This window comes from Lissotriton helveticus, chromosome 3_1 (assembly GCF_964261635.1).
Source record: "Lissotriton helveticus chromosome 3_1, aLisHel1.1, whole genome shotgun sequence".
NCBI classification, from domain to species: domain Eukaryota; kingdom Metazoa; phylum Chordata; class Amphibia; order Caudata; family Salamandridae; genus Lissotriton; species Lissotriton helveticus.
This window is the reverse complement of record NC_136061.1, coordinates 1,037,021,634-1,037,048,106: the sequence shown is the minus strand read 5'-3', so window position 1 is coordinate 1,037,048,106 and position 26,473 is coordinate 1,037,021,634. Positions and strand designations below refer to the sequence as shown.

Here is a 26,473-nt window from a genome sequence, read left to right as displayed (position 1 = left end):
TTGACCCCTAAATAGCCTGTAGGGCTGATAAGACATCCAATCCAGTAGCGGCAGAGATAGTCAAACAGTAGGAGGCAGGTAGTGGGTTTACCCATTTATCCATTACAATGCAAATAAATTCCCAATTCTAATTAGTATAAATCATTAAAGAAATGGGTAGAGAGGATTACGCATTCAGTGAACAAATGTGTCTGAGGGGGCTGCAACGCAAGCGAGGGATCGGGCTTCAGTCACATGATAGTTTGTTTTCACATTCTGAGGATGGAGCCTCAGTGTAAGAGGACTCTTCACTTGTTGATGTTCACAGCAGGAACTTTGGTAGTCTTCGAAGAACATTGTGTGTAAAGAGCATTTTCTTTACCACTAAAATTGGAAAGATTTCCGTAAACTGAGGGAGTCATTTAGAGTTTGGCGGATGCAGTACATCTACCAAAACATTTTTATTACCTGTCGCCCTAGCATTGAATTAAGCATGAAAGGAAGAGTAAGGTAATCTCCTTCCGAACAAGAAACCAATAGCCAGATGGGGGTGTCTTTCCAAGAGAATAGGGTGATGAGTACACCTCCACGCCCTAGGCACAAATTCGCAAAAATAAAGCGAGAGAATAAGAGATTGGTAATGTCCCCCCTCTTACAGTCTGGTGGGAACATGAGCCTAGATTTCTAGTAAAAACAAGAGATAGTAATCAGGGTGCACATTTAGGGGAGATAAGAGGAATAATAAGAATAGATGGTAAATAAAACAGTGCCAAAACATACAAATCTTTCTTTGTCCACAGAACATATCCAGTTCATGAGCTAAACTACGCGGATTTATGCTCGTTCATGAGGAATTTTAACCTTTTTAAGGTAAGAGGAGGAGGGAGAGGTTGAAGCATTATATCTACCACATCAGGTGATACTAAACGAAGCCTGTCTGTCCTATAGTAGTAATACTCTAACTATGCCCCCCCCTTGCCCATACAGATAAATATGCATATAAACCAGACGAGTGGATCACGCCATACTTAACTGTACAACAGAAAAATCTACCTATACATCAGGAATCACCCTAAAAGGTAAATATAGGACACATACCGGTCCTTTTAGGCTAGACAAACAATAACAGTAGATATCTAGCATATCCATATGTCCCCCCTTAGGAGGAAGAACCGACACCTAGACCAACAGTCATTTATTGGAGGTGACCTCCCCGACAGTCGCATACCAGAGTGTATCGAGCAACAACCTTGGGGTAGGAGGGTGAAGGGGTGTGGGCAGGTATGCAGGGGCATTATAGGGAGGCAAGCATGAATAAATGAGGTCCCCGAGGTCTGTCCCCATTTCCACACTAAAAAGGAGACGGAGGGCTTGGTTGTCCACACAAACTGAAAATTGTACGATCAATGATATAAAGACAATTAGAACTAGCATGCAATATCCTGCCTGGGGAGAAGGTGGTCCCCAAACTTCAAATAAATCATCCAAGGAGTCACTAGGGTGTGCGAAACAGATCCCTATGAGGGTGGTGAGGTCGACACTACACACCTATGAAGCATAAGAGAGGTGGGGGGTGTTGATTTAAATGAGGGAGAAAGAGGAACAGCCAAATGTGGCAGAATATAGAACTAGGATGATGTGACATACCGTCCCAAAATAGTGATACCATGTTTCTTCTCTATGTATCTACACAGAGTTTGTTAACAATAGTCCTTGAAGCCGGTGACCCCAAAAGAAACGGCAAGTCCTGAGGAAGGTGTTACAACATCCAGAGATAGAACACCGAAACGCGTCGACGCATTTTTCACTGTGTAAAATCCAAGTAGGGCCGAGGGAGTAACAGATACTCATGTATTGATGATACTGTGTACTACACCGCTTATATAGAAAAAGGCCATTGGATCTAGAAAAAAGAGTGGTGAGAGAACATCAAGGCCACAGTTGGTTAGGGGTTTAGTGTGTAAGGATCCAAATGTATTTTTATATGCTAGAACTGTATTAACTGTTTCAATTTTATTTTTTCTTCTGTATAAATTCAATGTATTTGATGCTGCTTATTTCTATGCATGTAATGAATTGTAATTAACTGTTTATTTTACTATATATGTTCAAAGAGTGTTCTTTGAAATTTTAATTGACTGTGGAGTGGGGGTAATCCTCACGTTTTAAAATAAAAAAGACTTTGAACGTTCACTTTTAGTGTGGAAATGGATCCCTTTCACTATTATTAGAAGACTCTAGAACCATAGTGTGTGTATGAGTGAATAGAACTTGTGTGGGAACACAACAAGCTCTTTTATCAGTGTTCACCCAGGGATTTCCCTTTGACTGTTTGGCCCTATCAAGAGTGCCAAACCAGGTATACATTCTGAACAGGGCAGACTTGACATATGGCAAATTATAAATAAGGCTTCCTGTTTTCCAATTTTACTGATTTTTACAGGTAAATACAGACAGAAAACAATGTGTTTTCTGTCTGCAGTTATTTTTTTTTTTTTTTGAAATTTGTTTTTATTGTCGCAAATACAAATCAATTATTCAACTTTTATCTTCCGTCTGATTGGCTTCAACATTCAGCCGCGTTCAGTCATATATGCAACTTTTCAAATTTACAATTTTCGTTTTGTTTTTTTTGTTCAAAACTTAAAACCAAAAGGGTCACAACACATTGCTATTGGCATCAGGTTAATTATGACAGTTGCGCGAGTATTAGTTTTCCCAGGCATTATAAATGTGAGTTCTCGTACCATACACCCCTCGTCATCCCTGTTCGTGGGCCCATGCCTCCCTCCTTCCCAAATGACCCTCCCTCACCCTGCACTCCTCCCTCTCATTCTACGACCTCGTCCTCCTCTTCACTATCCATATCATCATCCTTAGGTAGTGGCTCACAGAGCTCCCCCCTATACACATTCCATGGAGACCATGTCTTATTCCACTTACGTGGGTTAAGCCTCTGTTGATACACTGCTCTTTCGACCATCATTAACATATCCATGTTTCTACACCATTGAGTCAGGGTTGGGGTGGTGCTCGCCCCCCAGTTCATTGCTATGTCACGTTTAGCCATCATCATTCCAATGGTGACCCACCTCCTCCCCTGCGGTGTCAGGTCTGTCGGGTCCCACACATTCAGTAAGCAGACCCGGGGTTCGGGTGCGAATGAGGTTTGCAATGCCTGACCCATCGTGCGTGTTACACGCCTCCAGTAGTCCTGAATATAAGGACAGGTCCACAACGTATGAAACAGCGTACCCTCCTCCCCACAATTTCTCAGGCAATATGGGTGTTCGGCCCTCTGGATTCTGTGTAGTGTCGTGCGGGTATAATAGACCCTGTGTAATATTTTAAATTGTACCAATCTAAAGCGTGTGGATATACCCGCCTCCCTGGGTGATGCCAATGCCGCATTCCAATTCGCCTCATCCAGGTCCCCAATCTCGTCCTCCCAGCGTTCCTTCAGTCGTACCAGTGGGTCCGGTAGGTTATTTAACAACTTACGGTATGTGAGTGAGGTAGCACTCGTGTCCATGTAATCTGTAAGCAACCGGTCCTCTAGCGGAGCCGATTCTGGGACCGTTGTGCCTGGCTCCAGTACTGATAGGAGTGCATGTCTGATTTGTATATACCTATATGTTTCAGTCATTCCCATGTCGTATTGTTCCCTCAGGGCCGCGAATGAGATCACCCCATCCCTCGTCCACATATCTCCCACTGTGGAGATTCCAATGTCGTCCCACCTGTCAAACCCCTTACTGCGTCGTAGATTACCTAGGACCTTGGTATCCCATAGTGGTGTGAGCTTGGTAATCACCCCCTCCCAAGCTAGTCGCCCTTGGGCTTTATGCCAGATAGATACCGTGTGTTTGGTCGGGCCTGTCAATGTTTTTAACAGACCTTTATTATAGAGCGGGGCCAGCAGGGTGTTCATGCCCAGTTGCCTCCTGTCAGCTAGGTATGCGGGGTCAGCCTGTGCTACATGTATCCATTGGTTAATCACCTTAAGGTGTGCTGCCCAGTAGTACAATTCAAGGTGCGGGAGCGCTATCCCCCCGCTGTACCAGTCCCGCACTAGTTTTACCTGTGCGACCCTGGCCGGTTTATCTCCCCACAATAGTCCTGACAATTGCGCCGCTACCTGCCTGAAAATAGATGGTGGAACCATTGCCGGCGTGTTTTCTAGGACATACAAGAAGCGTGGGAGCGCCAGCATTTTGAAGAGCGCCGCCCTGCCTAGCAGAGTTAAAGGGAGGGCCTTCCAGTGTCTCACGTCTGCCTTGAACCTATCCAGCAGTGGCTTAAGGTTCAGGTCATGAAAGTTCGCTTGGTCCCGTGTGATGTGAATCCCCAGGTATTTGAAGGAGAAGGTTTCTAACAGCAACGGGCAATCTGCCGTCAGGGGCGGTGGAGTGCCATTCAGCAAGTAGAGTACCGATTTTGCCCAGTTAATTTTATACCCCGATGCCGTGCCATGCCTCTCACACAGGGCCAACAGGACCGGTATCCCATGCGCGAGGTCCGTGAGGTATATTAACATGTCGTCTGCGTATAGGGAGACCCTATCCTCCCAGTCACCACCCCACCGAATGCCCTTCAGCAGCTGAGTTGTTCTGATGACTGTCGCCAATGGTTCCAACACTAAGGCGAATAGGAGCGGTGAGAGCGGGCATCCCTGTCTTGTGCCTCTCGCCAGCGGGATCTCCCTCGAGATGTGGCCATTGGCCGCCACCCGTGCTACGGGTTCGGTGTACAGTAACCTGACCCACGATATGAATTTAGCGCCAATACCCATATGTGCCATAACCGCGAAGAGATACCTCCACTCCACCATGTCGAACGCCATCTTGGCATCCAAGGATAATACCGCCGCCTGTTCCTCCAGTAGTGGAGTGCGTGCCATTACTCCGTGAAGCCGTCGAAGATTCATCGCCGTGCTCCGGTGTGGCATAAACCCCGACTGATCCGGGTGTATCAGGTGCGTCAGATGTGGCAGCAGTCTAGTGGCCAACAGTTTCGCCAGAATTTTATTCTCGGCGTTAAGGAGGGAGATCGGGCGGTAGGATCCGCATTCTTCCGGGGGTTTACCGGGCTTTGGTATCACGATTACAGTAGCCGTGCGCTGATCAGGCGGCAGTTGCCCTTTCTCCCGGCACTCCTCATACATTTGGAGTAGAGGCGTCGACAGCTTCTCCGCCATGGTCTTGTACCACTCAATCGGTACCCCATTAGGGCCAAGTGCTTTCCCGGGGTGTAGCGCCGCTATAGCAGCCTGTATCTCCTCGATTGTCAGGTCCGAGTCCAGCTCGTCCCGTACGTCCTGTGGCAAAGTACTAGTAGGTATTCCTTCGAGAGACCCTTCCGCCATTTCCTGGGTGACCTCGAATTCAGGGGAGTACACTGATTGGAAATAGTTCGCCAGCACCTCCACTATTTGTGACGGGCTGGTCTGCACCACGCCGTCCGGGTCTCTCAATTGCAGTATGGCCCTCTGACCCCCCTCTTTTTCTCTAACCAGGCCAACAGTTTTCCCGCCTTGTCGCCCATGTCGTACACCCTGTTTGTCGTCGCTGCCATATTGGCCATCGCCCTGCGGCGCTCATGGTCTGCGTGACGCTGCTGACACAGCCGGAGCGCGTGTTGTGTATGTTCGGTCGGGTCTCTCTCATGATCCCGTGTGGCCCTGTCCAATTGTTCCTCCAAGTCCGTCAGTGCCTGACGCATTGTGTGCTTATGGTGTGTTATAGCGGAGACGGCCTGTCCGCGCGGAACCGTCTTGTACGCCTCCCATAATGTTGCAGGGGAACGCACTGACCCTGCATTCTCGGCAAAGTAAGACTTCGTGCCGCTTTTTAATGCCTTGACCACCGCCGGTTCGCGAAGATAACCCGGATAGATAGGGTAAATGCGTTTGCGTGCATGTTCGTGACTGGAAAGAGACAGCGTCAAGGGGGAGTGATCCGAGATCCCTCGTGGACGGATTTGAGCTGCGGCTACAGTGAGGAGGCCCCCTCCCAATGTGAAGAAGTAGTCAATTCTGGATAGGCTGTCATGAACCGCTGAATAGTATGTGTATTGACGGTCGTCCGGGTGAGATTGCCTCCATATGTCCACTAACCCCTGGGCTTCCATGAAATCATGTAATCGGGAGGGCCCCGGTGTGTGTGTGCGTACTGGGAAGCGATCCATAGTAGTATGTGCCACAGCATTGAAATCGCCCCCTATAATGAGATCCCCCTCCGGCAGTTCTAGTAAGAAGGTCCCCAACTCTGGAAAAGCAGTGGCGTGCAGTGCCGGTGGAATGTATACCGAGACCACGTTGAGCGGCCTCCCCTCCCACTGCCCATGTATCGCCGCGAAGCGCCCCTGTGTGTCTACTTTAGTGGATTGGGCTATAAATTTTGATGAACGGTGCAGTAATATCCCCGCGCCCCGGGAACCCTTTGTAAATTCAGAGTGTACTACCATACTGTATCCTTTCCTATCCAGGGCCCGTGTCGCTGCCCCCGTTAAATGTGTTTCTTGCAGTAAGACCAGAGCGGGATTCAGTCTCTTTATGCCCTGTAGCACTAGACCCCTCTTTATTTTGTCCCCCAGACCCCTCACGTTCCAGGACATAAGGTTCAGCGGGATTGCCTGCCCCATAATATCACCTCCTCCCACCATGCTTGGACAGGTAATGAGCATGCATGCCATGCCAAGGTACCTCTACTCTGTGCGCTTGTGCCCTGTGTGTTCTGTCCAGACCCTGAAAACAATCAAACACCCCAACAACTACCCATTCCCCAACTCCCCCCCTCCCTGCCCCCCTGCTCAACGGACTTCGAACTGCCCCCCCCCCCCCAACTCAGCAGAGTGCCTGATCCCAACCCATAACATAATACTTGCTCGCTGGGGTGAAGGACTCTCCGAGGTCGGCGGCCCCCTCCTAGGCCGCGGAGGCCCTCAGCCCAGTGTCCAAGGCGGCATTCTCTGACCGCGGTACTTTCAGTTCAAATGGACAATATCCGGGGATCATTGTTCTTCGTCACCGCCCCCATCCCGAATATCATTCAGAGGCGAAAGTGGCTCAGTTTCTTCGCCGGTTGATTGCAGGCCCTGCTGGGATCCACCATTGCGGTTTTTAGTCTGTCTGCTGGAGCGACGAGGGCGGCCCGCCGTCCGCCAACCCTCCAGTCAGTCCTGCGCCGCCTCCGGAGTGTCGAAAAACCACGTCTTGTTGTCGGCCACAATCCGAAGTTTGGCTGGGAAAAGCATTGAGTAAGGGATCTCCCTGGCTCTCAGTTCTTTTTTAACCTCAAAGAAAGTTCTCCTTCGTCACGCGACCTCCGCCGTGTAGTCCGGAAAAAAGGCTAGCGTGGCGTTTTGAATCTTAATGGGGGGTGATGTCCTCGCCGCCTGTAGAATGACATCTCGGTCCCTAAAATTAAAGAGTCGTGCTATAATCGGCCTGGGGTTAGCGCCCGTTTGGCGGCGCCCTCCAGGGACCCTGTGCGCTCTTTCCACTGTGAAAAAATTTGAGAGGCCCTTAGGTTGTAGGTGCTGCTTAATTAAGTTCTCCACATATAAATCCATCGACCTCGTGTCTTCCGATTCTGGCACACCTATTATACAGATGTTGTTCCGTCTCGAGCGTCCTTCCTGGTCATCGAGCTTCTCTCTCAGTTCCTTATTTTCTTTCGAGACCCGTTCCATATTTATCTGCAATTCCGACACACCCTCCACCAAGGCTTTTGTCACCAGTTCCATCGTATTCACCTTCTCCGTCATCTTGTGGAAGTCTGCCCGAATCAGCGTGATTTCGGCTGATATCGACCCCACCGTGGCCTGCACCTGTGTGAGGGCCCGCATGACATCATCCAGGGTAGCTTTCTTGCCCCCCACCGCCTCCATTGTCTTGCCCGTTTGTGTCCTGGCGTCTGGCGGGGGGGTGACGGGTTTGTCGTATGCGAAGCGATCCAGGCGGGACTGTGTCGCGTTGTTTTTCGGCCCCCTGCCAGCCATTTCGGTCGTGGAGCCCTGTACTCCGACCCCCGGTCGATGACACCCGGCCCCCACACTCCTCCGGGGCAACCCTCTCCTCACCAATGTCCAGGATTTATACGGAGCACAGTTCTCTCTCTGACACGCCTCTCAGCGCCCCGGCGCGGCACCCCAGGCTGCCTCCGGCCTTATTAGGTGGCGGTGTGTGTTCCTCCTGGTCAGCTACACTGGAGGCCGATGAACCGCAATTTATCCCCCCGTGTGGTGTTGAGGGGTCTTTGGCAGCGGAGACGCTCCACCAATGTTTGTTGCTCCGTTCCGCAATGCGGTCCTGAGTCCTCTGCCTTACACCCCGGCCGCTGTTGCAGGGTTTAGTTCTACTTTGAGCACCTCGACCTGTGCCCGGGGACAAGGCTCCACGTGAGCTGCGTAGCGTTGCGCAAAGTCCCTTGTGCACTCTCGTGCTCGCAGTGTGCCCCCACTCAGCGGGGGGGGTCCGGGAGCTGTGTCTCGCTGCCACAGGCGCTTAGTGTCGGTACCTGTGGTCCCTCGGCGTGGCCCGCACCAGATCTGCTGCCTACGGGGTCCCGGCCGGGTCCTCAAGATGCCGGGCGCCGCGTCGGATTCATCCGCTCTGCGCGTCTGCACTCGTCTTTCCCAGTCGTCTGGCCCGCTCCACGCCACTCAGCGCGGGGGCGTCCGGGGCCCCGCTCGGGTCTCCCGATGCCCGGTGAGCGCTGCAGGATGTCGGGGAGTCCTCCCCTCCGTCGTCGCTGCGGGCGGGCACTTCCGGCTGCCTTCCGCCCAGATCGGCTCACTTCCTGTCGGTCCCTTCTCTCAGGCGAGTCCCCGGCTCGGGATCCTTTCAGGGGCCCACTCGGGGTCTGTGCTAACTCGGCTCCCCGGTACCGGATTGCCTTCCCGCTTGGCCGTATCTCTGCCGCCCGGTCCTGGGCCTCAGTACCTACCCGCCTGGGTCTTAGGTGTCACGGATTACTGGCCGGATTTCGGTGGAGGCCGCTTCAGCCGCGGAGCTCTCCCTCTAGGCTGCCGCCATCATCGGCTGCTGGCCACGCCCCCTCTGCAGTTATTTTTAAAAGAGGATACATACAGAAAAGTGTGCTGCTCTTAAGTGACTATCCGTGCTGTCTTTCATGAATTATAGTCCAACAGCTGAGCATGGGAAATTAAAAACAGGTTGAAATTTCTTTAAGAAACGGCATGTGTCAATATATATTTGTGGTATATGCTAGTATTTACCAGTGGATGTGTTGTTATGTGATATTTGGCAGCTTAAATAGCTAAAACTCGACAGACATCAAAGTATGAGTGTGCGTCTATCAGTTAAATAAATATGGAAACGTATAGTTTTACAACTCATTTATACGCAAAACACAAAATAAATACAGAAAAAAATGGTCAAAACATAAATATGGTTAAATACAGACGGAAATGTTAAAAAAATAAATACCATAAAACCGGGAGCCTTAATTATAAACAACTCAAAGTCTGTCAAGAAACTGCAGTACACACTTGAGGGTGCTCAATTCTGTTCCATTCCTATTAGGTTGGATTCAAGTCTTGTATGATTTATTCAACATTCCGTACATCATTTGTTTGCGTAGCACTTACACTTGGGAGTGGACAAGAAAATTGCTGATCGGTATTGATAAAAAATCAAATTGTTTAATCATTCCTACTGAAGCACTTTAATTCAGAACAAAAGCTATCAGTGTGCACCATGTACATCAAACAACCTAATACATAATTATCTAGCAGTGCACAGCGGCAAGCTAAAAAAGTAAAACATTTAAAGCCCTACTATGGGTCTGAGCTGTGCCTACATTGAGCCAGTGGTGGCAGATGGGGCCCATCAGCACTCTTTTTTGGGGACCCAGTATTATTTTTAATAATCAGTCTTTGCCCTAAAATCAGAGAGAGAACAGCAGCAAAGTGTGAGAGGAGCAGGAGGAGGAAGAGAAATGAGTAACAAGGGAGAACAAAGGGAAGTAAAAGAACTTGCAGGATTGAGCTAAAGCAGCAGTAAGAGTATGTTGGTGGAAAGAGGCAGGAAGTGAAAGCAAGACTATACAGCTTTGGAATACAGCAACCCTGACATTCGACAATGGCACCGGCTGGCTTCTGAGAATATTTTGACCCTAGCAGTTATTCTTTTACACATTAAGCACTGGGTAGGTCAGAATATTGTCACAAAAATATTACCTAAAAGAAATATAATGTTCCAAATATTTCCTACAGAAAAATCGTTGCACTGGGTGTAGATTTGGTATTATTAACTCCAATAGTGTGACATTTTAGATTTGGTATTATTAACTCCAATAGTGTGACATTTTAGATTTGGTATTATTAACTCCAATAGTGCGACATTTTTGTAAACAAATTTAGCATAACCAGTTCTGTCAGACAATATTTCGTCCACACAATTCTCGTACCATACCCCCTAGTACAGACCCCTGTATTTACAGTGGTCGGAAAAAAAGTGCATTGGAAGTTTCACACTGACTCTTCACAACACTGTGCCAAATGCTAAGACTGCCGACCACATTCTGGGCCATTTTGTGGTTTTAGTAATGTGATGTACATCTAGGCCTATTAAATCTCAACCTTGCCAGCTTCCAGTCTGGGAATCATTCCATGGCGCATCTCCATCTGCAGGTGCCCCGCCTCCAGCGGCGCTAAAGGAATTAACCTGCCAGTAATCTTGACTGAAAGCTGAAAAGCTTTTGAGGGAAGAAAATCATTTTTGTTGCGCAAGAGGGCGCATTTTTAAAAATGTTTATGCCGCTTCGGAGTTTGAAGAACATATTTTCTGCACGTCTTCTATTCTGAACAAGATGCATTCCGGGATGAATTAATTTGTGTTTGCCTGCAGTCAGGCGGCTTGCATCTCCCCGAGCTGTCAGCGTTTTTTTTTTCTATTACTATTGTAGAAGGCTCCTGTGCCAGAATATATAGTTGTCTTGTCAATCTTAACTTCTTGGAGATGTCTGTGAATAGTTAACCCCCCGAGCACTAGCCAATTAGATTTTAACCTTTCTACATCTGGGGAGAGGATTTGCAAATGCTGCCCGTCACTACAAAATAGCAACACAAGCAGGTTTGTGGGAAATTATATACAGATATTGGAAATGGCATGCGCATATGTGAATATTAAAGAGCGATTGTATGGTTCAGGAGACATGTCTATTTAAATCCACATAAAAGGGTATGGCGGGCAGTCGTGCTGCACCGGAGTGATGTGGCTGTTAAAATCTAAACCACTAGACCTGTGAGCAGTGAAAAAAGAACTCTGCAAAAACTGTCTCCACCATCAAGTAAGAATATCTGCTCCTGATTATAAATTATTTGAGATACTCATTTAGGGCATTACACATTCCATTTTTACTTGAAACACCACTTCACCATCCCATCACTCACAAAAGCAGCAAGAAAAGAAGACAACCACATTATATAAATACATCAATAACTGATGTTTTATTACCATAAGACATGAATACAAGATAATGAATAGCTTTAAATAGTGTTCTTTTATATTCGTTAGTGTCACCTGATCCTTATTAAAACACTTCCAAAACATACTGTACATTATAAGCTAGCCCCAAACTGCAAATGGTGCTTGTATAAAGAGGACTTGTCTCCTTTACATGTCAGTCTGTCTCTGTACAAAGATGTACAATATGTACAGTAACATAGAGTGCAAGCTGTGCAAAGCAATACCTAGGTATGATATGCATGCCACTGGATAAAAACATCATATGCATAGAACTAAAGCCGGAAATGGTCTCCCTTGTGCAAACACATGATTAACTTGAAAAGTCTTTAAAAAGAAAGAAATAACTCATTATATTCGGACATGCAGCTCACGGAGATCACCAGGCGCCATGTTGTAGTGTCTTTTCATTCTTTTGCTCTAAGTATATGGTTGTCTTTAGTTTTAAGATTGTTCCTCCACTACGGACACCTTTGAGTTAGTTGCCGCAATACCAGGAGTTCGAAACTTTGGAAGGTAAAGGCCAAATTTGTTTTCAATGCCGGCAAACGTGGCTGTCGCAAGTCTGTATCCCCCGATGTGGTCCGGGTTGGCAGGAGGAAGGTCTGGGATGCGAGACTTTGGCGCAGGCTCGGAGCCGGGATGTTTTCTGCAGATAACACATTAGGGTCAATTATTCATATATTTAGGAAATACATTACGCATCAGAGAAGTAACAATGGCCTCCTGTCCATGATGAAATAAAACAAATCACAAAAGTATTCAATTTTCTCAATAACTCATCAAGGAGAGACTGCTCCAATGTATATTACATACCGACAACAATTCAGCATACAAAGTAATTAAGAGTGGGTAACTGAATCAATAGGTCCCGCCCCATTCGATTATTTTGGTAGATGGACAAGTTTGCATTATTTCTTCGAATATGCACTACAGAGATCTTTTCATTGGATTCATGAGTGAATGAGGAAACATGTACCGCACAACACCACAAACGGTATCTGCTGAAGATTTAGTATAGCATTTCAAGGAGTTTTCTTCTCAGGTTTTTAAAGAAATGTTAGGAGGTTAGACTTGACATGGGATATCCATAGGAAGATCATTGCAAAGTCGGGATTCCCATCGTAACCCGCTTTAGGGAATCTTGTGACATCCAACTACAGGAATACACATGCAATTGTATTCCTGGCCAATCAGTTATAATGTCATTTGGTAAAAAATACTAAATAGTAAACCTATACGAGCAGCAAACAGTTTGGATTTTTATAGTTAATTACAAATTCAATTAAAAGTTTGACAATGGCAAAAATACTAAAAAGTAATTAACGCTATAGTGTTCAAGCATAAAATACGACTGAACATAGAAAGAGGGCTTCAGTGCTTGATTTAGAACCTCTGCAGGTGTGGACAGTGTGGTGTTAACTAATGCCAAGAGCTTTGGGTATGACAAAGTGTAGATTATAGTTGACATGAAATCTGTCATCTAGAGGTGATTGTCTGCCTTGTAAGTTCCTTATTCAGAACAGTAATAAATCTAGATAAAATAAAGTGTGCTTTTAGCCCGTTACAGTTTATGTTCTTGACTCCAACTAGAAGCCGAGGTTTTTGGCTGATTAGGAATTTTTCTAAGTTGGGCTAGTTTCTTGCTTAATTGTAATGGAATATCCATGGTAAAACCAATTTCCTTTGGATAGGTTACTGTAGCATTTTCTGAAACAAATTAACCTTGGGAAAAACCTCTAGAGGTTTTGCAGTACCCATCCCCTGTACAACATCAGCACATATCTTTGGGCTGACTATGTTTTTGACCAGGAGATTGATGCCTCTTTCTAAAGGAACTATATTTCTGCAACATCAGTTCCGTGGATATCTCATGAGCGTCAAGCAATGTACGGCAGTACTCTTGCTCCTTTATGCGGACTATCCCAATAACCACATGGTTGCCTCCCAATGACCACACTGTTGCCCCACTGCCCTTCTAGCACTAGGCTGTTAGCATATACTCTCCTCTGTAAAATGCTGAATTTTCTACAAGACCACAGCCTCCTTTAAAGATTTTGTTTCTTTGGTAGACGCTTTATGTGTGTGAGCCTAGTTTCTTTTTTAACTATGTAGACAGATATATGTTTTTATGTATTAGTAACTGGTGAGGGTATACTTTTGAACCGTGTGTAAAACTCCAGTCATCTGAAACAAACCTATAGGGCCTGCTGTGTGCACCGAAGGGGTTTGTGTTTTTGCTTGTTTTACCAGTCCACTACTCTGGTATTAGAATGTGATTGTTTTTCAAAGAAATCCCACTGCCCCAGCTTACGTAGTACTCCTTGGGTTTGAATAGTTTCAGTGCAACAGGTAATCTGAGTAGAATGTCAAAGGCCGTCAGGGGCTGGTGCTATCGAACAATTGGAACGTCCCTGTTTCCAGGTTACCTGGAAAAATGAATGCCCAAACAGGGATAGAGCATAGGAGGCACCCGTGTAGCTTTCATTTCACCATCTGGGTGCCATTTTTGGTGGGGGGACTTCACTGCTTCATAACTTTCATACCTAAATCTATAAGCCACTGATCACCATAATTAACTTAACATTCGAAAAGGGTGAAGTGTGAAGGAATGTTCCTCTACAGCTTTCTTGCTGACGATGCTAGTCAGCATAGCACTAATCACTGGGAGCATTGGTGTGGACCAGTGGAACCAGGAACAGCCATGTAGGTCCCTCAACATTTGTATTGTCTTTAAAATGCCAGAGGAATGGAAGTCAATGTTAAATTGCCAAACCTGAAAAACAAACCACTCTGTCTGGAAGTTAGTAATTTTGATACAATCATCTGTTACTTCTTTTTACAGTTTGTAATGCATGCAATTAAAACAAATATAGCTTACATCAGCATTACCTATACTTTGGAATAGTGTAATAATGTGTGTGGGTGGTATCAGTAAAGACAGAGAAGAATAACATTTTCAGAAGCAATTTCCCAATCAAAGTAACAGCAATGGCAGCCATAGTTTGTTATCAAAAGAGAGAGGACAAAGCACATATGAAAACAATTAAATGTGGAATGATTAAAGCACTGTATTATAGAGAAATGAAGGGAAGTTGGAGAAGTTTAAAAAAACAGACGGGATGGGCAGGTCATAGGTTGCCAACAGTAAGAAGAAAGTGTAAAGAAAAAACCTGTATTGAGAGGGAGAGCCTCCCAGAGTAGTTAAGAGAGAAGACTAAAGGAGCTAAAAGAGAAGGGCATAAAAACAGGAGGAAGACTGGATTATGGTAGTTGAGAGATAGAGCAGAAACAATGGGATGGGACACAAAGGGGTAATTGAAGAGAACCTGTAGAAGGGATCAGGAAGAGCTGCAGAGTGATTAGAAATGGATGCTCTAGGATATAGGAAACCAATGCATAATATCCAGAAAGGACCATCAAGGAACACATCAAGAAGAGGCAGAGCCCTGTGCATGTTCCATTGAGGGCCCTTAATTAACCAAGTACTAAGGTCGTTTGTCTGAACATGAGCTGCAGATGACAGTTGCTCAGGCTTTGCCTTCAATTGCCATTCCACCACCTCTTCACAATGAACACTCCCGACATTCAACAAAGTCTCATTTGCTTTGTTCTTTCTTGATCTTATACCATATGGCGTCTTCCATTCTATTTTCATTTTCATCAACCAAGACAATCTTTCAGTTTTTTCAAACAATTTGTGCTTGGTTTCCAATAACTGACCCGATCTACACATTGATTCTCTTGTCTTCACCACTCTTTAGGAACTGCAGTCTCCTGTTCTCACTTCTTATCATCACCTTTTCAGTCTCTTAATCTTGTCTCATCGGTTTTGGCCCGCTCATATCCCTTGGGTTTCGTATTTCGCTTATAACTTTGACTGTTACTCTCGGTCTTGCCTACGAATGTCTCATCTCAAAATCTGGCTATCAAATCCTCACGCTTTCTGTGTCTGCCCTTCTGTCCAATCCTTGTGCGTATTCTAAGCATCTGGAGAGAACCCATCTACAAAGAGCTCTAGTGTGCATATTTAGGATAAATAACACCGATGTTTACAACTAGAATTATGTCATTTACATGCACGCTTTGTACTTCATAAATATTTTAGGTGCCAGGAGACATCAGTTGGGGCGGAGCATAAAGTAATTGCTAGTTTTTGATTTGGGTAATTCAACTTCTACCGCTTGTATTGAAATCTGTCTAGTTGTTTTTCAGAAGCCAGACTTCAAATATAGGTTTTCTTTTCAGCCGTTTTAACTCTTCTTGGAGATAGGCCATTTTAATTCGACCCACAATGCAGTAGGTGAGTCTTCCTTTCAGGGAATTCATGGTTAAGTGTGGAGCTACTGGTCACACAGCAACATAATACTGTTTATCTGGCTTGATGCAAGAAGAGATTTTAGCACACAAGTTTGAAGCTAGTCCTAGTGATTTTTGTTAATTTTATGCACCAGTATCAACAATCAGTCTGCAAAAATACTGTTGTCTACAAAATACATCAAAGGTATTATAGGACATTATTTCGTGATTTATTCTCTGAACCTTAAGATACTATTATGTTTCTTTTTTTAAAACACTGCACAGACTAATGATGTCTTAATTAAGTTGCACATAATTGTTCCAAGTTTGTATGCCTAAAATATGTTGATTACTCTCTGGCCCAAGCAAATTTGTATTTAACAAGACATTTCACTCAAATATACAGCATCTTCAATTCAAAATCAGTGAAATACTTACACGCCTCCAAAGTCAACGTAAAGCCATCGCTGCAAAAGTTCATAGGACAGCAGGGTGACACCAAACTGGGGCGAAGACCTAAAGACGCGAGCTGTTCAATAACAAATTTTGAGAATTATGTATTGACTTTGATTTATAGAAAGATAACACATTTAACACTACTGTCAACTTTACCATAAGGATGCGATTTTACTACAGAGCATTATTATTACAGAAAATGTACAACGAATCAGGGACTATTTAGGTGACAAACAAGGTTAATTGTTCAACAAAAAACTCAGGTGCAGAAAGGGTTCAGATTGCCTGGAGATAGATTCCCAGCACCATATCTCAAGTATAACAAGCACTAGCAAAGTCAATTGATTTCAGCAGTGAAAACTGTCCGCTTTGGCAGTGCTTTTTTTCCCCTCAGATGGCCGTCGTGGATGAGTATGTATCTATAGTGGTGATCTTTAAATGAGTTTGTTCAAAGATTAGCAATGCATTAAAAGATAGTCACCATGGATGCACATGCGTTTATGGAGACCGTCTTTGAATGCATTAGTAAAATCTGGACAACCCCATTCAAAGATGGCCACAGTGGATGGGGGTGCACCGATGGGGGTGCATCTTTGAATGAACTTGTAATAGCTGAACAAATCAACTGCAAGGAAGCCATTTTAATTGGATTTGGTCAAATGTGACTAACTCATTTCTTGGTGCTGTACGCATATAGAGTTACTATCCAAGGCTATACAGATACGTGCCTTAATGGTAGATAGATAGGGAGTTAAGAATAGTAAATTTATATGGATCTGTGTATAACTATTTTAATAATACTGTGGTAGTCGATATATTGGCTATAATATTTTTGTAGCATGATATTTTTATATATGATATACAAAACCTCTGACCTCTAGGGCCTGACGAAGGTAGAAGAGCATCCTCACCTTTCTTTTCTCCTAATTTTGGCTGCAGAACTATTATGAGACACCCACCAAGATGCTACCATTAGCCTAACTGATCAGCCCGCATACAGTCATGTGCTTCTGTACCTGGCAGCTGGCATGCAAACAACATTTTATCACAAATCAACTGACTTAAGGAAGCTGGAGGAAGGAAAAAGACCATTCTTAACACGTCCTATGAAATTTAACAATCTTGTCTATCAAGTGAGAGTCTTTGGAATGTCGGTAAAAGAGGGAAGCCTCAGTTGCTAAGTGGATTTTTCTTGAAGCCGAGCAAATGCCATTACTAGTAGAAATAATGCCTTCTCCGTTAGGTGTTTCAGTGGTTGCTGCATTTAAACACATGAACTGAGCCCACCACAGTGTAGACAGCAACTAAGGCAAGCCCCATGTTGTCAACCCGGTCCTCCAAAGAGACACGAGTTCCAAAGCGCATCCTTTCATATTCAAACCCCTCTGCGGCTGCCACATTACACAGGATTCACAGGATGCCATCATCACTAAGCATTGCTTATGGAAGACGACCGTCCCAAGCTAAAAGCCCCCTGAACAAATTCCAATTCAAAAAGCCCGTTAGATTTTCAGGGCTGAATGTCATGCCTAGACTCTGGGTCTTGAAGGATACCCAATTATGATCGGAGGACCATGTGGGGATAACTGTGGGCAACTTGAATTACCACCACAGGGTCTGTAGCGAGACCGAGTTGTTGTAAACCTATCTTCACCCTTTCTATGCAGACAGTGGAATCCTCCGAAGCACCTATAATGCCTGGACAATGAAATAGTGGAGAGAGCAGAAGGGTCCATTCCAGGTCAGTTGCCAACTGTTTGAGCAAGGAAAACCTGGTCATATTCCTCTTATAGAGAACCACTGCAATCACCTGGACTTTCATCCTTATTATGCAAGCTAAAGGATGGAGAATTAGAAGGAACAGGGAAAGGTGAAAATCATTTTTGTTGGTCAAGTACAGACAATGGTATCTGTTCTGCAAGACCAACAGCCCCTACACAGGATTGTGGACAGACCCTCTTGGACAGCTCTGTGACTATTACCTGGGAGAGACAAAAACATATAAATCCTTTCAAGAGGAAATTATCTGATTTTGTCCATGCTTCTGATACACAATACACAATACAAAGAGAAATCAGATGTGTTTCCTCCCCCAATCCTGTCCTAATTACAACAATCACAGCCAGTGCTCTATTCGTGGGTCTCTGATGAATGTCTAAATAGATCTTCATACTGGTGGTGGTGCCTATTCACCCTAACACCATGCTGTCCTGAATGGTGAAATATCTGGATTGCCCCCCAAAACTGTGTTGAACGCTCCATTTGGAAGAGTGCAGGTTGCCCTTCCCACCCCATTCGAGACTGTAAACTGAAAGGTCACCATATTTACCTCAAGAATTGCCCCAGGCAATCAGTTGTCATGATCACTGAATTTGAGGAGCAGCCAGAACTGATATATTTGAGATAGTGTTTCCCTAAACCTTAGCTTTTTTTTCTAAAGTCCTAATGAGTTTCGCTGACTCTCTTTTAGTGGCCTCGTGGCTCTAGGCACTTTCCCACTGTAAATGCAGTATGAAAGTGTGCGCGCCTTTTCTACACAAGTTAGGAAGTGATGCTTGATGCCTGATGGTTTTAAACATGCTTTAAGCCTGCCATTTACAGCCTATGGGTGTGCACCTGCACCTATGGGTTTTTAAACATGTGTCAAGTCTGCCATTGCAGTCCTGTGAGTGCACAATTGCACTGATGCTCAGGTTGGCCTTTCTAAACCACTGGCCAATGCTGAGGGGACCTTTCACTGCCACTAGGGCACCTCTGGGATACGTTTTAAGGGGTGTAGCAAGTGGTAGATGAAAGGCAGGGCAGGTACACATGTGTGTTCCCTGCCCAGGAAATGAAGAAAACCCAGCTATGTTATCACTATCTAGGAGATTTGCTCTTCCCATATGTTAACATGAGGGAATGGTTGCAAATACTTCAATCTGCAATGTTGGCTTACGGTGGAGCAGCCTCATAATGCATTGGATTCACAATGACAAACTCTCTCCTGCAGTAAAGAGGTATTTATCATTAATAGATTAGAATTTCTCTGCTCTAAAACTCTTTGTGTGCCTTTTAGTTTGACTCCAGTCCACACTGGTGGCTGGAGGAGCACGTTAGTGCATTCCCTAAAGACAGCTATAAATACTGGGCATGCAACTGGAACAACAGACTCCTGCCTTTTGAGGACCTGTCTGGATAGATTGGAGAGATAGGTTTTATTACTTGGCCTATGGGAGCCAGATTATGGCCCCCTTAAAGACGAAGATCTACATTCCATGGCCCCATGGCAGGCAGGACTGAAATTTAGGGGAGACATCTGTGGTTCAAAGGGAACCCCTCTGACCCACCCCCAATTTCAAAGGGACGCTACAGTATAACTACTGGTCCCATACCTCAGCATGGTAAAGATATACTTGTGAGAATGTGGGACTGGATATCCTGGAACTGTGTGTTGCACAAGGAGGATTGCTGCCATTGGAAAGGACTGTGCACCCTCCCTGAATAGGGGCTGGCCTGGGCTGAATACCTGCTGCTGTGTGGCACCCTGAAATGTGCTCTCCAAGGGCTTGTTGGCTTGCCATCTGTTCTCTTGTGCAGGTCTCAGGGACATCAAAGACCTCCTATCAGGGACCCACGCCGTCTACTTGTGACACCTGGAGAGCGGTTCCCTCTTAAGTGCCCACATAGTCTACTGGATCCCAACTGGTAGCACAGCATGAGCGTGGAACTAAGTGATGTGACTGGAAACTGGATTGCCTGGTGTGGAGCCCCAAAAGTACTGCCCGCATCTACAGAGTGTGGCCCATGCATTGTGGTGCCTCAACATGCATAAGTGTCTTGTTGATGGTGAGCAGATTCACCGATTGCGGGACCCCACGTGGTCCACTTCGATTGTGCTGCATCTCTCTCATGTGACACACTATCTGCATGTTCATACCGTGCGGTGTCCGATTCACAGGTTTTGACCCTCGGAGGCGAGGGTGTACCTGTAGTAGTTTCCATTCAACCCGTGTGGCACTGCTGAACTTGTGCCTGTGTGTGTGACCGGAATAGTCTGGTGCAACTCAGATCAATGGGCACCACACATTGTGCCTCATTTCCAGGGAAGTATGGAATTTGCAACTCTTCATTGTGTGGGACCGGAACTATCTGATGAGACTTGTTTCAACCCACACCAGACATTGTGCCTCATTTCCATATAGGAGCAAAGGAGCGGATTCATGTTCCATTGTGCCCAGATTTCCTGGGTGCTACTTTGATTGATGTGTGTTTGAGGGGGTGCCTCCTTCTTCCGAGAGGCTTCCCTGCTTCATCCCCCATTCATTGAATGTTCCTTCAGTGCTCTCAGTGCAGTCAACCAACTGTCTTCTCCACACCTGGTCTGACAAATTTGTTTTGCCAGGTAGTATTGCCCGGATCGGGCCTGGGTGGTCAGAGCAATTGACTGGGCTATCGAACGCTTCTGAAAGTGATCGGAGGCAGGTCAAGAGACTACGTGACCGCCTCCTTCCCCCCCCCCCCTCAACCGGTGCTTCACAGAACTGGGTTGGTGCTGGAAGGCACAGTGTGGAATCCCGTGATTGAACTACCATCGCCCTCAGCCTGCTTCTGCTTCTGCTCCGCAACTTTATGAGTAGTGGCCGAACCCCTATTTGTCAACTGCTGTCTAATTAGCCCTACTACCTACTCCCCACCTTTGTCCCTAAGTGTGATTCGGGCCGGGATCGGCTATGAATCAGTGGGGTAGGTTTTCTTTATTTCCAGTTGTGGGTGTTGGGTAGTTGGGGTTAGCTGAATGATAGAGGAGGGCTTGGGCCACAGGATTTTGTGTGTGCGTATCCAATGACCTGCCGGATATCAGTTGAACCACATTATGGTGCAGTGTGTGTGCTCCATATAGACCTGCCTGATATCTGTGTCACCGCGTATTGAAGCTGAGTGAGTGTGTGGGAGTGACTGCCTGTTATTAATGTGCTGCTTTACACGTTGATTCCTTGCCAAAAGAAAATTATATTTGACATTTTTACCTGTGAGGACTTGCCACACCGTGCTGTTTAGAAAATGTTGTAATTATCGGTGTGTACACTTTTTGGATATAGTTGTGATCAGGGGTGCCCTCTATAACTGTGAGGTATCGAATTATAATAATTGCCAGGGTGGGTCTCGTTCTAACAACGTTTTGCACCACTTAAGGGTGCTGGGGGGGTTAAAATAGGATCTTTCCCTAGTGTGCATATTACTGATGTCATTTTAACACAGTTGGGCCTAGTACTGCTAGTGATATATCCAAACGTGATTTATGCTCAGAAATATATGATGTTCATGTTATGTTAGTAAGTGGGAGTGTTGAATACAAACTTTATTTACATACATCACGTGAGAAGTCTCTTTTGTGATGCTCAGTTTATTTATTGTGTGAGAGTGCTGTGCCAAAGCTTTGCACATTGCCTCTGTGATAAGCCTGACTGCTCAGTGCTAAGCTACCCAAGGGTGAGCGCAGGTTATACAGTGACTGTAATCACCTACCCCTGAAGGGAGTGGTAGGTTCTGCCTGGCTAGGGACTCGCCTCACCAACCAGAACGTGCCAGAACGTGCCAGTTCCAACATGGGGGGGGAGTTAGGGAAAATGCTTGTTAAGGTTTGTCAGGAACAGTGATCACGGTTTCTGCTCAGTGCTCATTACTGAATTTATGTCCCAGGTGTCAACAGTCTGTTATCGGGTGGACCTATACATCACTGCTGCTACGGAAGCAAACTAAGGTTTGCACCAACACTGTCAAGAAACCCATCAAAGCTTCTCTAAAAGTGCGCAATTCAGAGTGGAAGCCTGGAAACTATGAACCTAATTTACAGCTGGGCGGATGTGGGACATGTTGCATGGAAAGATGTTCTATCCACCATCATCAAGAGCACTGCTGTAACTGGCACTTTAAACAGGGAAAAAGGACATCTACCACACTCTGCACAATGCTCTAAGTCTTGAGAGCATCATCGCCCACTGTGGTGTGGAGATATACTGCCAACATGCATATATCTTAATGTCAGACTCATATAGTTTAAGTGTTGATGCTACGAGACACATTAATGAATGTAAGCCATACTGTAATTTCAGTCTGAGCTTAATGGGTGGCCAGTTTTTATTGTGTCAATCATGTAAAGGTAAACAAGATATGCATTGGTTAAGATCACCCTAATGACCTGCTGTTAAGTCCCCTAACACTAATACCAAACATTGGGCACATTATTGTCTGTGCTTCAGTTGGAGGCTAGTGGCCTGACCCTTTCGCTTCTCTATACTGAAGTTGGGGATTCAGAGTTAGCCAGTCTCATAGAGGAGAAGTGGGTCCGCTTACCATATTAGGCCATATCCACATAGACAAGGGGGGAAACGGCCACTACAACGCGGCCATTTCCACGATAAACCTTTACCACGCATGCATTACAACGCATGCGTGGTAACAACGAGAGGCTTTACCACGCATACCTTTACTACGAAATTCGTAGTAAAGGTATGTGTGGTAAATGAAAAAAAAAAGGGGTTTGGGGTCTCCCCCCAAAAACTAAAAAGGCGTGTGATTAAAAAAGGGAGGTAGGGGGGCTCCCCTCCCCAAAAAAGAACTAACATGAAGTGCCGAAGATCAAGCAATCAGCGTCGTTAAAGAGGAAACGGAATTAAACTTCCGCTTCCTCTTTACGACGTACGGCCAATGTAACCAAGAAGAAGGAGAGGAGACGAGTTAAAAAGGTAAGGGGAAATTTAATTTAAAACAAAAAAATTAAGGGTTAAGGGCAGGGGTAATTATAAGGAGTAGAGGCTGGGACGTGTAAGGGGAGAGGTGGAACCTTTAACAAGAATATGCCCTCATCATGCATAAATTAACAACGAAAAACATTGTTAATCTATGCGTGGTAAAGGAATATTAGTGGTAAAGGTTATGCGTAGAAAACGAATTCCGTTGTAACGCATGCGTGGTAAAGGCATGCGTTGCAACGGAATTCATTGTAACGACATATAACCAGACAAGGGACTACAGACAAGTCAGCCAGTACTACACTGACAAGAAAAGATAAATGGTGGTCACCGCAACCAATGGAATTAGTGCAAATTTTGATTTAGTACACTCATTACAAACTGAATTACGTGTAGGAGCACCTTTATGCCAGTGCACTGTTCTGATTTAAACCACAACTTTACACTAAAAATCATCCTGGCCCTCTTACTTGCCCAGGCTTTCTTCTCACAAGGGGAAGCAAAGGAACAGGAGTGCTAAGAAATTTCAAAAAAGCAAAACTTCAAAAAAACAAAACTAAATATTGCAGATTTTAAAAGTATTTCAGCGATGGGATCAAGGAAAAACCTAGCAAAGAACGCTGAAGAGCAGTGCTCAGCTGCTAAGCGGGAATGCACCATCCGCCGGGTAACATTTATGAAGGAAAGACGTGGCGCAGCCCGCAGCCCTTCACACTCTCAGCCCAACAGGCCGCCATCTATGTTTTGGAATGTGAGACCTCCCCCTTAGATTAGGGGAAATAACATATTGATTTAGACCAGCGGTATCTCAGGTATTGCTGACCTAAACTGCAATTCCATGGGTAGATTTTCAATTACCTGCTGCATCCTTTCAGGAGAAGTCCAGTGGCAAGTGTATCCCCCCCGCCACCCTTAAAGGCAAAGCGTTCTGCTCACTGGAGCAAGGTCCTTCTGTATTTACAAAACCCAATTCTTAAGTATTTTCGTATGAAAAAATGATAGAAAGTTTTAGATTGCCCATCTCTGGTCATAAAAAAGACCCCCTGTTTGATGATGGAAAAGGCTTTTAAGCGAGAGGTTTACCACAACTGTACTGGATTTTCATATATTTGCATGCTAATAGAAATTTCTCGTATTTAGCGCATAAGTTTTGTGTTTTACTTGACAGGTTATTTTTTCATGCTAGGGAGGCACTCGTGAGGGAAACGTGTATTCGCACTGCAAACCAAATCTATAATTCGGAATAACAAAAAATCGTTATTACAGAAATTCATTTTGTGTTGTTTGTGTATCGGTGAATCACACGTGAAAGTATACAGACGAAAAACAATAATACAAGCACTCTTGGTTCTAATTTTTTAGCTAGGACACATTTCTTGAAAACACATTGTAAGATACATATTTATAAATTACAGGATAAAAGTTAATTGTGTGCCTGTGTATTCATAGTTTAGTGAAAGTGGGATCACTCAGTACCAGAGTCCTATTGGTCATCCGGTAAGGTTTCTGCATATTTAAATTGATAGATATAGTCGGAATATTTATATATTATTACAAAAAAGTGGAAAACAGTCAGTGAACACATTTGATCTAAAATATTTCAGAAATCTACCAAGTAAATCATGACAGTAAAAGTGCTCAGTTTGTACATAATAGTATTAAGACCCGATACAGTTGTGGTATATATGTCTATTTAGGCGTCAATTACAAGTTGCACAGCATTAGCGGGTGCAAACTCTGCACACGTAATTGCTATTATAGTGCTGTAGCACCTTGTCAGTGCCATGCAACTATGAGTAAAACCCATTGAAATGAGGAATTATTATGTGGCCAGGGAATTTCAGTGCATTTTTCCACATTATATTCCCTATTCTGAGGGGTTTAAAGCCCACATTTACTGTTTGCTCTGAGCATGTAGACTGCGGGGTCTTGTAGACAGTGGGGGTCGTCTGCATAAGGCTGAGGTAGAGAAAGTGGGGGAGGAAGAGAAGGGGAAGTATAGTTCTGCGCAGGGCCGGACTAGCCATAGCGGGCATCGGGCATTTTCCTGGGAGGCTGGAAGGGTGGGGGTCGATTTTGCACTGGTGGGGTCGTTTTGTTACAGGGGGCCGGTTTTGCAGCAGTGCTGCAATACTGGCCCCCAGTAACAAAAGCAACAATGTTTCAGAGTTGCCCCCCTCACTCCCCCAGGGGATGAGGGGTGCTGGTCCGTCAAAATTGCCAGGGCTGCTTTGGGTTCCCAGTTCGGCCCTGGTTCTGAGGGGTGTGCATTGCATGTTCACTGTTTCCCAGAGAAAAAGGTCAGGCGCGGCTGTGATACAAGGCCTGGCTGCTGTTGCAGCGAAGCCTCTAGTGATTTCATTGGCTGGTATTTCCAGTCCGTACAGTTGGTTCAGCGTTCCCGCATCCTGGAAAAGCAGGTGCGGGTACAACAGGCCAGACATGTTCAGGCAGAGCATAGTCCCACTTGGGAATTCCACCCCACCACACACATAATCATTGCCTAAAAGGTTTTGGCATCACCAAGTCTTAAGGAACTGCCAATGATATTCTGTTAAAATATTTCAGAGACGAATGAAGAATCCTGAGAAAACTGGAGCAGAGCTCCTGAGAGTTCTCATCACACTGAATTGTGGTTAAAACTCTGGCAGGCGGAGCCTCTAAGGGGAGTAGATACTTCGCACCATAACGAGGTGTATCGTTTGGATATTGTCAGTACCTATTCCAGAGTTGTTTTCTGTCCAGGTGCACTGCTATTAATCATAACTAGGCTGTGGGGTTTTAGGTTTAAACCTATAATAACTGATAAAACCCCACTGAAAGAAAAATAGCCCTCACCAGTGAAAACATATAAACACTGAAAAAACACCTGCACAACCACAAACTAAATGCCATTCAAAGAAAGGAAAAAGAAAGTGAAAGAGTAATTTTGTTCTTACTGAAGGGGTCAATAAAATGTAACTTTGGTATACAAGCTAGCAGTAAGAAAGACTGGCTAACATTATTCTGCTTGAGTTTTGTTCTTTAGGGATGCCACTAAAATATTGTTTCTTGTTCCTTTGACTTTTTTCAGTTTTATGGCATTTGGTCTAAAGATGCAGGGTTTAGTTTCACGTCTTAGGTTTAGTTTAATTATTTTCTAAACTGTAGAGAATCAGGACATATCAAACTCACATTTGATATTTTGGCTGCATTTGGTTCTTTCACTGATAGGTAAAATGGCTATTTTCATAAAAATCTTTCTTAATATGTGTCATCACATTTACCCACAGAGAATGGGTAAAAACCCTTAATACATCAGACCATAGTTTCTAGTGGGTCAGTATTGATAGTTGGCGAATTACCAACACCTCAGGCTTTAAACATTAATTGCAAGGTATAGTGACAAGTATATATATCACCAAGCATCTGGGATAGTGGTGAAAACGTGACACCAGACTTTTGGAAAACATGGAACGCAGTGTCACTTGTTATGCTCATCAAAAAAGGTTCTTTCCAAGTTCAACAAAGATTG

The 26,473-nt window shown here is 45.0% G+C and overlaps 1 protein-coding gene across 1 annotated transcript in view; it reads right to left on the bottom strand.

The window, feature by feature from the left end:
- Positions 1 to 11,426: 11,426 nt before the first annotated feature.
- The window catches only part of SLC25A12 (solute carrier family 25 member 12), a 513,431-nt gene continuing 498,384 nt past the window's right edge, over positions 11,427 to 26,473 (bottom strand). Inside the window, exons 17-18 of the mRNA XM_078681570.1 lie at positions 16,208 to 16,298; positions 11,427 to 12,119 (exon numbers count right to left, since the gene is read on the bottom strand). Of these exons, the coding sequence (XP_078537696.1) occupies positions 11,915 to 12,119; positions 16,208 to 16,298 (296 nt within the window). The 3' untranslated portion in view covers positions 11,427 to 11,914. The remainder of the gene's footprint in view (positions 12,120 to 16,207; positions 16,299 to 26,473) is intronic.